This window comes from Crassostrea angulata, chromosome 2 (assembly GCF_025612915.1).
Source record: "Crassostrea angulata isolate pt1a10 chromosome 2, ASM2561291v2, whole genome shotgun sequence".
NCBI classification, from domain to species: Eukaryota; Metazoa; Mollusca; class Bivalvia; order Ostreida; family Ostreidae; genus Magallana; species Magallana angulata.
Window position 1 is genome coordinate 63,736,647 of NC_069112.1, and position 16,364 is coordinate 63,753,010.

Sequence of the window (16,364 nt, forward strand, 5' to 3'; positions counted from 1 at the left end):
TGGCTATCGTCTTTTCCCCCTTGACAATAGCTTGTACAAAATATTTAGTCGATTTCCCGGAAAGGCTAAATCGGGAATTTATGATTCTGGTTTCTATTTTACCCAATGCGTAAATTTTGATGCCCTACAAAGAAATAAATATGCAAAATAAATTAATGGTTTTTTGAAATCCTATTGATTCTTAACACGAATAAAGAATAATGTAAATGATTTCATGAACGACTTAGCAAAACACAAAACCAATATGTTTAAGTACGAGTTAATACTGATTCTATGTTGAGTTAACTTTAATTTAAGCCTCATTCCAAAATCAAAGTACTGAAAGTACTGACACGAGTTGATGATTCAGAACATGCATTGATTGGTGATTTTATTCTTGTTCTCAGTATGCAGAATTTGATTATGAATTACATGTAAGTTAGTAATGAAGTTTATAAGTATAAAAACAATTACAATGAAATTCCAAGAAATGTTGAAAGTATACAGCCTTCGTAAACTTGTCGCATTATAAAAAAAGAGGCCCACAGTGTTCATTTTAAAAATAGGCAATTCATCTTTTAATAAAATATTTAAAAATTGCACAATGTCAGAAATAGACAAATAAAGTTTTATGTAGGATATTTAGTTCTTTAAATTTTGATATTGGTTTTGGGTCTTAAGGTATTCTTTCAGTACTTTAGTTTAAATTGTGAATTTTTCTCTTTGACTCGCACATACAAAAAAAACAGTTTTTAAATGAACAATTTATTATAGTCAGTAACAAGAATTTTGTATAAGAATCTGAGTAGTTTGTATAAGCATTGGAGCATTTGGCACGAGGTAATATTCATGTAAAAAATATAAGAAATGTTTACACATAATACAAGAGAACTGAAAAGAAAAAAAAGGTGACAATAATAATGACAAAAAATAAACAAATACTGTTATGGACATTGGTTACCAAATAAAAACATAATGAAAGAAAGACGTAATATATGGAAATGTATTGTAAAAACTGACACAACATGGACATGAAATTGACAAGCACCTGTGTATTGTTGAAGCTTTGAAATATAAAGGTAATGTGTTTAAATTTTCAGGAAATGTTTGTAAAGGTATATTTGGGACATCAAAATTTATATTAACCTTTATAGTATTGGAAGAAAAATAAAATGATCACAAAAATTTTTGTAATGAAAGATAAACTTCAAAAACTACACACACTAATACTTTACAAAATTTACATCTTGACTTTCTACATAAATCTGTATAATTGGGCAAGCAGTTTCATTAAATGGCACCAATTTACACTTAAAGTTTTAATATTGTCAGAATATTTTTTTTTTGCTTTGTTAAGCAAATGTTTTAAAATACAAAAATGTTATTGAAAAATAAGTGAAATTTGAGACATCAAAAAATTTATGTAAACCTTCACAGTTTTGGAAGAAAATTAAATGATCACTTAAGTTTTTGTGATGAAATAAAATCACAGAAACTCTACACACTAATACTTAAAAAAAATTACAACTTGACATTCTACATGTAAATAAACCTGTATAATTGGGCAAGCAGTTTCATCAAATGGCATCAATTTACACAAAAACTTCTAATAACGGTACTGTCAGAATAATTTTTGGTTTTTTAAGCAATGTGTTTTAAAATACAAAAATGTTGTTGAAAAATAAGTGACATTTGAGACATCAAAAAATTCATTAAACTTGTGCAGTCTTGAGAGAAAAATAAAATGATCACAAAAATATTGTAATGAAAGATAAACATCAAAAACTACACACACTAATACTCTAAAAAATTTACATCTGGACCTTCTACATAAAACTGTATAATTGGGCGAGCAGTTTCATCAAATGACATCAACTTCTAATACTGTCAGAATAATTGTTTTCATGTGTTAAGAAATATGTTTTGAAATACAAAAATGTTATTGAAATATAAGTGAAATTTGAGACATCAAAAAATTTATGTAAACCTTCACAGTTTTGGAAGAAAAATTTACTGATCACTAAAGTTTGTGATGAAATAAAATCACAGAAACTCTACACACTAATACTTAAAAAAAATTACAACTTGACATTCTACATGTAAATAAACCTGTATAATTGGACAAGCAGTTTCATCAAATGGCATCAATTTACACAAAAACTTCAAATACTGTCAGAAAATATTTTGCTTTGTTAAGCAATACGTTTCAAAATACAAAAATGTCCTTGTGTGACATCAAAAAATTTCAACATTTAAAGCAAAATAAATATTTGAATGATCATTAAAATTTCTGTGGTATAAGATAAACACTAAAGCTCCACTTATAAACACTAATAAAAAGATTTGATGAGGAATTCAATGCAAAAACAAATAGCAGTTTCAATGTTAAAGGTAGAAACCCAGTAAATTCAAATAAGTTGCTGCCTTTCTGCTAGTAACAATGTTAATGATACAATTTAGTACATACAGTTACAAGCTTAAAATGAAGTAAAATAACCCAATTCAATACAAACACTATGAACATCATCATACCACCAACACATAAAACATGTACATGAGGAGCCGTACATGACTAGTTCAGTTTTGTTCAATGACAGAAAACAACTCATTACTGCAAACTGATTTCCTCCACATTTCCATTTTTGACCTTACATAAACATGTCAAAGGCATTCTAATCTTCAAGTTGCTCACTAGTTCTTCTTCTTTGCAGTCTAATGCCAATATCATTTGACACTTTTCAACTTCAAAAGTTGTATACTTATCTTCTTCTTCTTGAATAAGAATAGAGAACGCATTATCTAAATCTTCATATGCAATAATGGTGCCCTCTACGCTCGATACGGGTGGCTCACACTCCTGTGTCAAAAACAAATTACCGGTAATGTACAAGTTGTAAAATGCAAACCAATAACTAAAAATGATACAACTCTCTGTGCATACAATGCTTGAAATGAAGATTAAAATAATTACATTCAGAATTTTCTTCTTATTTAGAATAACTTGGTTACTAATTGATTTAATAGTTGTCTATATAAATGCAATAATAATACAAAGTATACATTGCATATATCATTTTATTCAAGGATACAAATAATGTAAAAAATTTCGGTTATAAAGAATAGTAATACATATTGTTATACTTTCAAGTTAATTACTGAAATCTGATTGGTTAAGACGCAGTTCCTAATCCGTTCTATTACCCTCAGCGTTAGCAACGCACTTAGCAATGGGTAACATTACAAATTGTTACATGCGCGAAAATTCTGCGCGTACGGTTTGCTGTAGAGTTCACGTTATTCCTATATAAAAGCAGTAACATTTTATTAAAAAATAAGACATTCAGTATAACAAAATAAATAGTGCCTGTTTGGGAGGATAACAGTTGCAATTGACACCCCTCGAAAATCATTGTCAACCTCCGCTTTGCGTCGAATGACAATGCTTTTCTTGGGGTGTCAATTTCAACTGTTACCCTCCCAAACAGGCACTATTTATATAATATGTTTGAAAAAAAATAAAATAACACTAACTATTCACCTTAATTGATGTTTTCGATGGAGTGGAGACTGATGTTTCCTCTTTAAAGGATGTTACTACAACATCTGTAAAGCAGAGGTATTTGCCAACTCCTGATGTTGATGTCAAGTCAAAGGGACACTTTGACAGTGTCTGTGTCATCCTTTATTGTTCTTGATTTTACCTGGACATCGTTGCCCTTCACTTTAACTGTTTTGTGAGGTCCTCCTGTAAATAGCATAAAACTGTAATTCCATTTCACATAAAAAAAGATATGAACGTTAAAATTTATTACATTATTCTACTTGTCAAACAGAATGAGAATTTTACTAATTGATATAAATTGATATATTTATTAAATAACATAAATTCATACTTACAGATATAACTGTTCCCTTCACTGACACAAGGCACTTAATCGGGGACCTTTTGACCTGTTTTATGGTCAATGTTTCAGCAGGTGGGGGTTGGCAATCAATGCTCCATGTCTTTGAATTTCAGTAGGAACATCAACATCAGAGGTCTTCATGACCTTGGTATTTTTGGTGATGATTATCCCTTCAGTAGGCTCAGTTTTATGTATGTAGTTCATCACTATCACTGATGTGCCTTCAGCAAGATTTGCTTTCTTGCTGATGTCATACAGAGTTGCCTTCATGGCCATGCTGTGGTCTGCAATTCCAATGACACAGTATTCTTTTTTCTCTCCACTCTCTTTTCTCTCCACTCTCTACTTGATATCGAGCAGTATTGCTTACTCCAGAAACTTTTATCTTTAATGGCTGAGAGTATGGTTTGTTCCCTTTGCTAGCCTTTAACTTGGCTAAAGTCAGCATCTGTAACAATGAAAAGTACTGTTTGAGAATTGAATAGTAGATGTTTATATTCTTTTGAATTTTTGATATATATATCCTTTTGGGTTTTTTCCCCAATTGATTTTTATCTTCGAAAAGAAATAAACAAAGGCTTATGGTCTGAATAATATGATTCTTGGGTACCCCAAGTCAGTATTTTGTCATGCAGTACATTTGTATACATATGGTCTAAAGCAGAATTATAGTCTGTGGTGCTACTTGTTTTCAAATATTGAACATTAAACTTATCAATCATGTATTTTACAAGATAATCTTCAGCTAAATTGTCCAAATTGAAATCACCAGCTAAAATTATTGAATTGGCATTACTTGTGTGCATGGTTAATATACAATTGATTATGCTTCTCACAGTTTCTTTATTTGTCTTTGGAGGGATGTACAAAAATATAAAAGTAATAATTTGTTCTCCGACTTCAAAATCAACTGACAACACTTGAACTTTTTCGAATAGATTTTCCTTCAAATTTGCCACTTGGCATGTGATTGTGTTTTTTACATACACTGCCAAACCATAAACTGGCCTCCCTATACCCTCAGCTTTAAAATCACTTCGATGCAATGTAAATCCTTGTAAAAAAACAGATTCATGATCATCACTTGCCATCAAACGAGATTCTGATACAAAAATAATGTCAGAAGCAAGAACTGAGAAATCTTTTCTCAAGTCATGAATGTGACGATGAAGAGACCGAATATTGAAAAAGGAGACAATTGAAGCAGTTGAATGATCATTAAGCAAATTTTCGACACAGAACTGAAGTTTACATTCTTCTCTAAGCCTTCTCATCTCATTTATGACAGCAGTTGAGACAGCAATTTTTTTTTCATTTAAGTGCAAAATGTGCAAATTTTCCGAACAAGTTACACGGCTCAATCCAACATAGTGCATATGATCATTTTTTCTTGAGCCAAAATGCACAACTGCATTAGTCAGGGTAGATCCCTGTGATTTATGAACAGTTTTAGCAGCACTTAGCTGGAGAGGAAATTGTTTCCGTTTAACCTGGTAAGTTCCATTGATATGAACCTTAAACATTCTTGTAATTTCTAGTATTGGGGTCCATGATCTACATATGCCTGGTTTGAATAATCTTGCTAATTTTGTTTGTAATATTTTTCCTATGCTGGAATCTGTAAATTTGACCCAAATAATGCTGCATCTATTTGATCCCTCTACTCTGTAGTCAAAATGTTTCACAATGCAAGAGGCACCATTTGTTAACCCATCTTGCACATCAACATTGTTTGTAATTTCAGCTGTGACATCAACAACCAGTCTTAGCTCTGAGAATAATCCCATAGTTTTTGAACTATCATCTGGAATACGTTGCAACACTTTGGATTGTATATTTGTATTGGAAGTGCCAAACACCCAATCAAGTGCTTTTATGCTGACTTTCTTGTCTCTTTCTTCTTCGTTATACACCACTGTGTTGTACATCTGTACTTCTTTTCTTGTTGTAAACAAGTGGGGAAAGCTTGACATTTGGTTATTTTCTTCCTTCACATGTTGTTTCAAAATGTTGATATCATCTACAGTATGATGTCCTTCCCTGAGTCTATTTAACAATTCTGCGAAATCCTTGTCATCTTTCTGTCTCATGATTATGGCAAGTTCATACATTTTGAAATTGTCTTTCCACAAATTTATTCCAAGAGGTCCATAATCTCTTGAATTTTGACAGAAAATCCAGCTATCATAAACTGGCTTCAGTTGGAATAAATCCCCTACAGTTATTACACATATGCCACCAAAGAGTGAAGTGCATCCTCTTATCTCTTGAAGTCTCAAGTTAACAAAATTGAACATGCTTTGACCCACCATAGATATTTCATCGATGACAAGTACTTTGAGATGCATATACTTTGTTCGCAGTGTATTGAGTTGCTGCATATCCAGTGGTTTGTAAGAAAATCCTTGTCCAGCAGGAATACAGAATGCTGAATGAACTGTAGCACCATTTATATTATGTGCAGCTTTTCCGGTTGGTGCACAAAGCAGAACATGAAGGTTATCTGGATTTTGACTTACCTGATGCGAGTAGTATTTCAACAATGCCTGATACAAAGCTCGAGTGACAACACTTTTCCAAACACCTGCACCTCCTGTCAAGAACACATACATGGGGTCAGTTTTAGTTTTATGCCAGTGCAAAACATGGTTGAAAAATTCTTTTTGTTGTACTGTTCTGTCCAAAAAGTTAGTCAGAAATCAGTCACACAAAACACATGTAGTTTATTAGGGCGGAAAACATACAATGACAAATAACAGACAAAACCAACATGATAAGACAAAGACAATTCCGGAATACTACATTCCTCCCCCTTTAAGTTAATTTCATAATGATTTTGACTAGATCATCAACTGTAAATAAAACATATTTAAACTACTTACATATATATCAGTATATGCAATATCTTCAAAATTATAGTTATTATATCGTTAACTTTAACAGTTCAAAAGGTGGGTACACACAACATAAAGGCACAAATCTGTCCCTTCCATTTCAACCGTTTATTTATGGAGTTACGTAGTCGTCCAGATAGGCTGGTTTTTTAACAGAACGAGATGATCTGCGTGGACTGGTTACGCTTGGAGCGCTGGACGATGTTGAAGTACATGTAGTGGATAATGGTAAAGTCGTATCGGTCACGGACTCGCAGTCGGATGCTTTGGATGTAGGACTCTCTTCTATGGTTACTGGGGTATGAGTATAGTCGCTTCCATCAGGATTGTCCAGTTCCATAGATGGTTTAAAATGTCGCTGCTTGATATGATCGACATGTCTGCGTGCGATTCCTCCGTCTGGTAGTGCGACTCTGTATGATACTGGTCCTGTCTTTTGTGTTATTTCCCCACATTTCCACTGTCCACTTGGAAAACTTTTCACAATAACGGCATCTCCTTCCATAAAGGTTCGTCCTTTTGCATGTGCATCATGGTAGTGCTTGAATTTCTTCTGTCGATTTTCTACTCGTTCTCGAATTTCAGGTTTGACGAAGTCTAGCTTTGTTCGTAATTTCCTATTCATGAGGAGTTCTGCTGGAGTTACACCCGTCGTAGTATGTGGAGTTGTTCGGTAGTTTAACAAAAACCTTTGCAACTTGGTCATCAATGATCCAGGGCCTTTATCCATCTTCTTCATCCCTTCCTTAAAAATTCGAACAGCCCGCTCAGCCAACCCATTGGATGCGGGGTGGTATGGTGAGGTCTTCACATGTAGAATACCATTCTCCGATGTAAAACAGGAAAATTCATGACTTGTAAAACAGGTCCCATTGTCCGTAACAAGTACATCAGGGATTCCATGTGTTGCAAATGCCTGTCTGAATTTTTCGATGGTCACTTCAGATGTAGAAGTAGATGACTTATAGACCTCAATCCACTTGCTATAAGCGTCAATTAGGATCAAAAACATGGATCCCATAAAAGGTCCTGCATAATCTGCATGTACTCTAGACCAGGGGCGATCTGGCCATTCCCAGGGATGCAAGGGCGCCACTGCCGGCATGGCGCTTTGTGCCTGGCAATCTTCACATCCTCGTACTTTGGTCTCAATAGCTTCATCAATTCCTGGCCACCACAAGTAGCTCCTTGCCAGGTTTTTCATCCTGACTATTCCAGGATGTCCTTCATGCAACAAATCCAATAATTTTTCTCTTCCTGGTTCTGGGATCACCACACGACTTCCCCATAGAATACACCCTTCATGAGCACTTAGTTCGTTTCGTCTGCTAAAATAAGGACGAAGTTCCTCATCCTTATTTTTCTCTTTCCATCCATTCTTTATACAAAAGGTTACTTGACGCAGGAGTGGGTCCAACTGTGTCCATTCTTCAATTTCTTCAGCATGTACTGGTGTACTGTTTAAGTGTTCAATGAGTAAAATAGTCTCCCCCGGTACAGGTACATCCACACTCACCTTGAGTGGAAGACGACTCAAACAATCTGCATTACCATTCTTCTTACCCTCCTTGTACAATATTTCATACTCGTATCCGGCCAGGATCAGAGCCCATCTCTGAATTCGAGCGGCAGCCATGGTTGGAATGGCTCGGTCAGGTTTAAACAGGCCCAATAATGGTTTGTGGTCAGTATAGATAACAAAATGATGACCATACAGGTACTGATGAAGTTTTTTCACTCCGAATATAATTGCAAGTCCCTCCTTTTCCAACTGAGAGTAGTTCTTTTCTGCTGGTGCCAGGGTTCGTGACACATAAGCTATTGGCTTCTCTCCTTCTTCTGTAATGTGTGACAACACAACACCCAACCCAGTTGGCGAGGCATCACAGGACATGACAAGCTTCTTGGCTGAATCAAAATGAACTAGTATAGATGAAGATCTCAAAAGGTTTTTTGACTCCTGCATTGCGTTTGACTGTTTAGGACCCCAAGACCATGCAACATCTTTTCCTAAGAGTTCATGTAATGGTGCTAATACAGTTGACAGATTTGGTAAGTAGCAACCAGAGTAGTTAAGCATTCCAAGAAAAGCCTGTAATTCTTTAACGTTATTTGGTTCAGGTAAGTTCTTGATCGCTTGCACCTTGTCTTCAGTTGGCTGTCTTCCATGCTTATTTATGCGATGTCCAAGGTATGTAACTTCATCTGCCAAGAAAACACACTTCTCTCTTTTCAGTCGAACTCCCGCTGCTTCCAACTTCTTTAACACTTCCGCAAGATTTTGTAAATGTTCACCACGGGTTTTTCCAGTCACAAGTATATCATCTAATCGAACAATAACACTGGATATGCCCTGGAGCAGGTTTTCAATAGTTCTCTGAAATATGCCAGGAGCAGATGAGATTCCGAAAGGTAGACGATTATACTGAAAAAGCCCCTTATGTGTGTTAATAGTGGTGTATTTCTTGGATTCCTCATCTAACTCTAACTGCTGATAGGCTTGACTCAGGTCGAGTTTGGAAAAATGTTCGCCACCCCCTAATATTGCAAATAGATCCTCCGTTTTTGGAATAGGATAGTTGTCCAGCTTCGAAACTCTATTCACTGTGACTTTATAATCACCGCAAATACGTACGGTCTTGTCGCTCTTTACTATTGGTACGATAGGCGTTGCCCACTCTGAAAACTCTACAGGTGTAACAGTTCCTTCACGAACTAATCTGTCCAACTCATGTTCAATTTTCTCTTTCAAGGCAAAAGGTGGTGAACGACTTTTAAAGTATCTCGGTTTTTCCTGAGAGTCAACATATATCTTTGCTTTCACTCCTTGGACTGTCCCCAATTCTTTCTTGAACACAACTTTATATTTTTTCAGAATCTGTTCCACATCAGACTGTACTTCTGTTTTAATCTGAAATACTTCATCCCAGCACAGTTTAATGACATCAAGCCAATCACGGCCAAGTAAACACGGTGTCTTCCCTTTTACCACTTCTGCTTTCAGATCATACTGTTTATCTTTGTACTTCACAATCAACTGTACTGTTCCTAGGATGGGAATAAGTTCCCCAGTGTAAGTACGCAATTTTGTGCATGAAGGTTCTAAGTTCAACCGAGAGTCGGATTTACATAAAGTCTTGTATACTTCTTCACTAATCACGGTCTTACTGGCTCCCGTATCCAACTCCATAGACTGATCTACTCCATTCAATGCTAAAAACACACGATATGGTGGCTGCGCGGGGGTGTTAAGGAAGCATATGGAATCTGAGTTACATGTTATTCGGTGAAATCACAAATCTTACTAATTATGTACATATTCAAATATCTAAGCAACGAAACGTAGACCAAAAACTAATTCAAAATACTGACGACAATTTTTTTCCAGAAATTAGTTTGTATTACGTAGATTTACACATTGATGACGTCATGACTAAAAGTTGAATGTCGTGTGAATTTGATCGGAAAGCATTGTAAACATAGTCAAAATATAACTAATCTAAGAACTCTAATAAAGTATTGTGGTGTGATTTATTGAGAATTGAACATAAGAATACTGGGAAATAAGTTAGTTTTATCATTCATTCGCGAAAAGGTATGTAAATTTGCTTTTATTTATCGGCCAGGCTTTCCTCTGTCGTTGTTTACGATATAAAAATCCACCTAGAACAACACTACCCCGTATATATTGAACTTGAAATTTTATACGTTTCGTTAGTTTGATCAATGCTTTATTTGAAAAGTGCTGCTAGAATCCCATGTTTTGTGTTGTTTTGATGGAACATAGTGCTTTCCGTGCAAACTTTATAAAAGTTGGGAAGGTTTTACGAGAGCCGGATGAATAACGATTTAATCAAGAAGAACATGGAATTCTAGCAGCGGTTTTGATTAAACTGAGATGATTTGCCTTTACTTGGTATGTTTATTTTATTTTAGAAACCGCGGGGTAGTGTTGTTCTATCACATTTTATGTTAAGGAATATACGTAAGCTATTTATAGTTGTCACGTAATAATGCTTCAATGTGGCAGTAATGTACTACCCGATTTTTTTACACGGACATCTGTTTTAAAGGATAATACTAAGTTTTTGATCTTATTCAAAATATTTATTTAATTTCACGATTTTGAATATAACAGTCAAAATAAGACGCGAAATTGTCCATATGCTTCCTTAACACCCCCGCGTGCTTGCCCGGCTCCATCATATGATACAAGGTATACTCAGTGGGGTCTTCTTCTTCATCGGGTGTATCACATACATTGTGCACATTTTCTCTTCTGAACTGATCCCTTGGTTTGTTACTCCAAAAATTGCCTCTCGAGTTTCCTCTTCCTTTTCCCCGATTAGCGACTTGGTCTGCCTTCTTTTCCCTACACTCTGCGGCAAAGTGTCCAAATAAGTGACAATAATAACACTTTATGCTACTTTTGTCTTTTTGTGGTTTTTCACCATCACTCACTTTGTTTACAGTTTCAGCATGTGGAGTTCCACTCTGTAGATCAAGTACTCCCTTCGCCGCAGTTTCCATTGATATTGCAGTTTCATATGCTTTCTTTAAAGTCAAATCCTTCTCCGCTAGCAGGCGTCTCTGTATCTTATCGTCCATGATCCCGCAAACCAGACGGTCCCTAATCATCACTTCAATAGCCGCACCAAAATTGCAATGTTCCGTTAAATGACGTAATTCGGCCACAAACGAGGCCACAGACTCTCCTGGTCTGCGAAAACGATTATGGAATTTGAATCTTTGGACTTTTTCCGAGGGTTTGGGTGCATAATGATCTTGCACTAATTTTACAAGTTCATCAAAAGTTTTCGTACCTGGTTTATTTGGTGCTAAGAGGTCACTCATCAGTTTATATATTTTACTGCCACACACACTGAGCAAAATAGACCGCCTCTTTTTTTTATCCGCCTCTTCGGTGTCACCGATTCCATTTGCTATGAAATAATGTCCCAGACGCTCACAGTAATGTTCCCATGTCTCTTTGCCCTCCTCGAAAGAATCTATTTTCCCGAAAACTGCTGTCATCTTGACACTTTAATCCTCGTCGCCACTGTTCTGTCCAAAAAGTTAGTCAGAAATCAGTCACACAAAACACATGTAGTTTATTAGGGCGGAAAACATACAATGACAAATAACAGACAAAACCAACATGATAAGACAAAGACAATTCCGGAATACTACATTGTACATTCAAATTTCTCACCATATCTCTGTATGAATTATCATCTAATTCTCCAAGCTGTGAGATATCTTCATCTAGTTGTTTACGTGCAATACCCAATTCTAATCCAATGTCGTACTCTGGAGCATGTTTTCCAGGATCAAAACAGCCATATGCCTCCGACATTGTTGGTCCTTCTTCTCTATCCATCTGTTCCTGATGTTCACAACCAGGTGCAAAATACTCTGAGCAAGTGTTATCATCCATATATTGAGAAATTGCCTCTACATCATCAAGGTTTACTCCTTTTTTTCATACTCCTCCTGTTTTTTTTTTTTCAATCTGACCTTTTGCAGATTTAAAACTTTCTTCAAATGAATTAAATGATTTGAGGAGGTCTTTATCTTCTTTGCGCCAATGTGTGAAAAGCATAAGTAGTTCACGATAATATTTTTCAGAATCAGTTTCTTTATCAAAATGAACCCATCTAAGAACACATGGTTTTTTCCTTTTCACTATCTCTACACCATTTCTGAAAATATAACTTTGTGAAAGTTCTTCCACTAACAAATTACTTTCTTGATCTTCTGACATATCATTGTCGTCATTTTCTGGCAAATATTCTTCGGATGTAGGGTTTTTATTCTGTTGAGACTTATTGTTTGTGTACGGTTCTTATTCTTTCCCACTCTGATCTACTTCGTCGTGTTGCTGAGAGGGCTGAACAGAATTGTACAAAATTCTAGGATATGATAGGCGTGCATATCTAGATCTGCATCCGGTTTGATGTCTCATTTGGGAGTTGGCCAACCCCTTTTCTGGGGGGTCAACTGGGTGTGGGGTATAACATTGAACCTTATTGGAAATAACGTGGACTTTTTTGGAAAATGTTTTAGCTTGAAAATGGACAGAAATAATTACAAAAAGTTTTTAAAATGATATATTGACTGATATATGTATTATAGGGGGTTAGTTGGATCTTACCCATGGAGTCATCCCCACCCCCAGAAATTGGAAGAGCCCAAATATCTTGGTTGACCTCCCTATCCTTAAACTATATATATTCTTGTTCCTTGTGTCAAAGGGCATCAAATGTAGGTCATGGGCCCCTCGGGTGGTCCCGACTCCCCCCCCCCCCTCGAACAGGAAGTGCCCAAATATCTTGAAAATGGTTGAGATTCCTACCCGTAAACACCCCTTAACCATACATATTCTTTTTCCTTGGTTCATGTTGGTTCACCTGATGTATAGATAATGTATAGATATATGTATAGATAATGTATAGATAATCTGAAATCAGATGATTTTGTGACCTGTTGGAATTCTCCACATGCTGAAAAGTTGGAAAACTGATTCTGCCATCAGTAAAAATGATCTGGACTGGTCACACTGCACATGTATGCCAACCTTAGATAAAATGAATGCAAACGTTTTTGTTAAATCGTCTAGAAAAACTGGTGTTGTAAAGGATCTACTGGGTAAGAGGAGTGGTCATCAAAAACACATGTGGCTATAGTGGCATCACTCAAAACTGCTGGCCTGTGATTGAGTAAAGGAAAATTTGGGTAAGTTTTTGACTGGACAAAGGTAAAGTTACTGTCTATTAGATGTGTGACATTGACGCTGCCAAGCATAGACTTCAGGCAAGAATTCTCCAAGTTCTCTCGTAAATAAGGAACCATCGCATTCCACCTACAACAAACCAAAGCAATCGTTCTAATGTGACAAACTTGCGGCAATCACCAAATTGCTGAAAATGCCTGCATAAGGAAACAGAATTTGGGAAGTAAATGGCAACTGCTTTCCCTGCCTGATCGGGAAAACCATTAGCATCTCTAGCATATGAGTCAAAAAGATGATAATGGTCATCATGGCATATGATGGATGTGTTGTAGTCATCAAATCTGACCAGAAACCCATCTATGTTATCATTCTGATGCAAAAATTTTGTAAACTCGCTCTGAAAATTCTGAAATATGAAAAAAGTTGGGGTTAACATATTTACCTGAAAGGAAACAGGAGTATTGGCGATGAGGATGGTTGGCTCTTTGGGTAAGTCATCAATTGCAAGGCGTTGATCTAAATCTGGGACATTCCTGTGTAAAAAAATTAATTGATTACCCGTGTGTAGAAGGTCCAAGTCAGACTTGGAATTTCCGAATAATTATTTGGAAATCATAATTTGGAATTTCTAAATAACAATTTGGAGTATTGGAACACTATTCCGAATGCTTCCGAATGAATTCCAAATATCAAACAGCTAAATACATTCTCAAAACCTCCGTGTAATTTCCAAGTAACTTCCGAATTACTTCCAAGTCGCCTCCGAATGGTTTCCAAGTTAACCTCCAAGTGGTTTCCGAATCACTTCCAAATGAAAATAAAAACTAACAAGGCCTCACAGTGATCCAAATATGAAAAATTATTATTAAATACATGAAGATAATATTATCTGAAATATATACATACAAAAACAATTAACATGCACAATTCATATCCTGAGTTTGTGTAAATAATAATTAAAAAATCACATTAAAATTCTTCGCGTCCGAACCTAATTCCATTTTCTCAGATCAAAATGATCTTATGATAAGATATAATGTCAAACATCGATTAATGGGGTAGTTTAAATCAAGTGCTGCCAATAGACCTTTAAAGAGTTCATGACATCCCAGCTGCAGACGGTTTGACCACATCAGCAAGCACTAAATTAATGTCTGTAATCATTCGGCCAGGATACTTTTCCATTATGATGTCTGCATTTAACCCAAAAAAAAAATGAAATGAAAGAGAAAATTATTTCATTACAGGCAAAATTGATATAAAAATCTAATATGCTAAGGAGGGCATCATGCAGTGTTTAATTTATACAACTCTGATTTAATCAAAAAATTTAGCAGCGCTCACTAAAAGATTGAGATTGAAGTTTCAGTCATATTTTCAGTCTTCAATAGGGCATACTAAGAAATTGTTAACCTCAGCTACTGATTCAACATATTTAAAATGTCATTTGAACCTGAGCACATTATCATTATCTGATTATACATTAGAAAGTCAGAAACTCAGTTAATGTTGCTTTAAATAGTACTTCAATTACATATATTATTATTCATGGCTAGTTACCATAAAGGACTCGAAGTTTGTCTCGGTTTTCTAACGGGGGCCGAGCTGCTCCAGTCTTTTTGCTGCCATGATGGCCAGTTATAGAATGGCCTTTCAGTTCTGCTAATGAAAACATTCTCCTTAGCAGCCACTTAGCATCAGACTTCCATCCTCTGCTAGGAAGGTCATGTTCCAGCTGTGCCTAATTTTTCATTTAAAAAAGGTGCGAAATGTTGAAACCTATCTTTATTTATATGTAGAGACAACTTAATCATATCTAGAAAAAAGCAAACCAACACCAATACATGTATATGAGATTAGTAAATGATTTAAAAATTCAAAGTCAAAGTTTAATTACTTCATGTAAATCATGTAAGGAGAAAACACTTAATGTACATTACTAAAATAGTAAATAAATCTGGAATTCACCTATCAATTACTTATTATTGACAAAAGACTACTGTAGATTTCTAATTAAACGCGAGGAATTAATATCCGCGTAAAATCGCGAGAAGCAACACTCGCGGATTTAAAAATCTCGCTTTTAATTTCTAGAGAGTTTTGAACTATAGGAAATCATAATAAAAATTCGGTGCTCGCGATTTTATATTCTCGCGATTTGATACAGAACAGCGGAATCGCTGAATTAAGTACTCGCGTAAAATATGGATTTTACAGTATTCATTTCCTATAATTTTACACTTACCTTTGTAAATCCATTATATAGAATTTCTGAAACTACTTCAACTGTTGGTTGTTGATCCTATTTTAAGATTGATACAAACTGAGTTAACATGTAATTAAATACATATATTATATGATGTACATGTACCACCCATATAGTCTATATTACAATTAATAAGATGATGTAATCATATAAAACATTGTCAAATCACTTCTGATGGTGGGGAAAGTGGTAGTTACATAATATGAATTTCATGATTTAAATACCTGTAGTCCACTGATGCCTGCCACAGTTCCTGGAATATTCGACTGCATTTGTGTCACCTGCTGTTCAAGCTGTGAATAATTAAACCAGTTTACTTCTTATATGGTTATCAAATAAAATTATTTAAAAAATAACTCACTTACAGATCTACACTAAAAAGACATAATTCATATTTGTTTAACAATCCATGAATGATCACACAAGTGTCACCAATTTACCTGATATAATCTGGTGTTGTAGACAGAGTATGTCTGCTGCAATTCATATAACTGACGCTGCAGAGTCTCAATGTTAACTTTCAATTGGTCACAGCTTCTACAAGAGGATTGATACGTCTGGCTTGTCTGAAGTCTGTCAATATCCAT

General features: G+C 35.3%; 2 protein-coding genes and 1 pseudogene across 2 annotated transcripts; all 3 read right to left on the minus strand.

Annotated features, from left to right (window-relative positions):
* Nucleotides 1-2,326: 2,326 nt before the first annotated feature.
* Nucleotides 2,327-4,498, minus strand: LOC128172692 (uncharacterized; annotated as a pseudogene).
* Nucleotides 4,499-6,233: 1,735 nt separating this feature from the next.
* On the minus strand, nt 6,234-12,202 carry LOC128174673 (uncharacterized protein K02A2.6-like). The gene is made up of 2 exons (XM_052840167.1): nt 11,039-12,202; nt 6,234-10,046 (listed from the first exon to the last, which is right to left on the minus strand). Exons 1-2 carry the CDS (start codon nt 11,810-11,812, stop codon nt 6,891-6,893), a joined length of 3,930 nt encoding a protein of 1,309 aa, XP_052696127.1. The 5' UTR covers nt 11,813-12,202; the 3' UTR covers nt 6,234-6,890.
* Nucleotides 12,203-14,366: 2,164 nt separating this feature from the next.
* LOC128172741 (uncharacterized) lies at nt 14,367-16,364 on the minus strand. The gene is made up of 5 exons (XM_052838495.1): nt 16,218-16,364; nt 16,002-16,070; nt 15,757-15,813; nt 15,072-15,252; nt 14,367-14,704 (listed from the first exon to the last, which is right to left on the minus strand). The coding sequence occupies exons 1-5, from the start codon at nt 16,362-16,364 to the stop codon at nt 14,610-14,612; spliced, it is 549 nt and encodes a 182-aa protein (XP_052694455.1). The 3' UTR covers nt 14,367-14,609.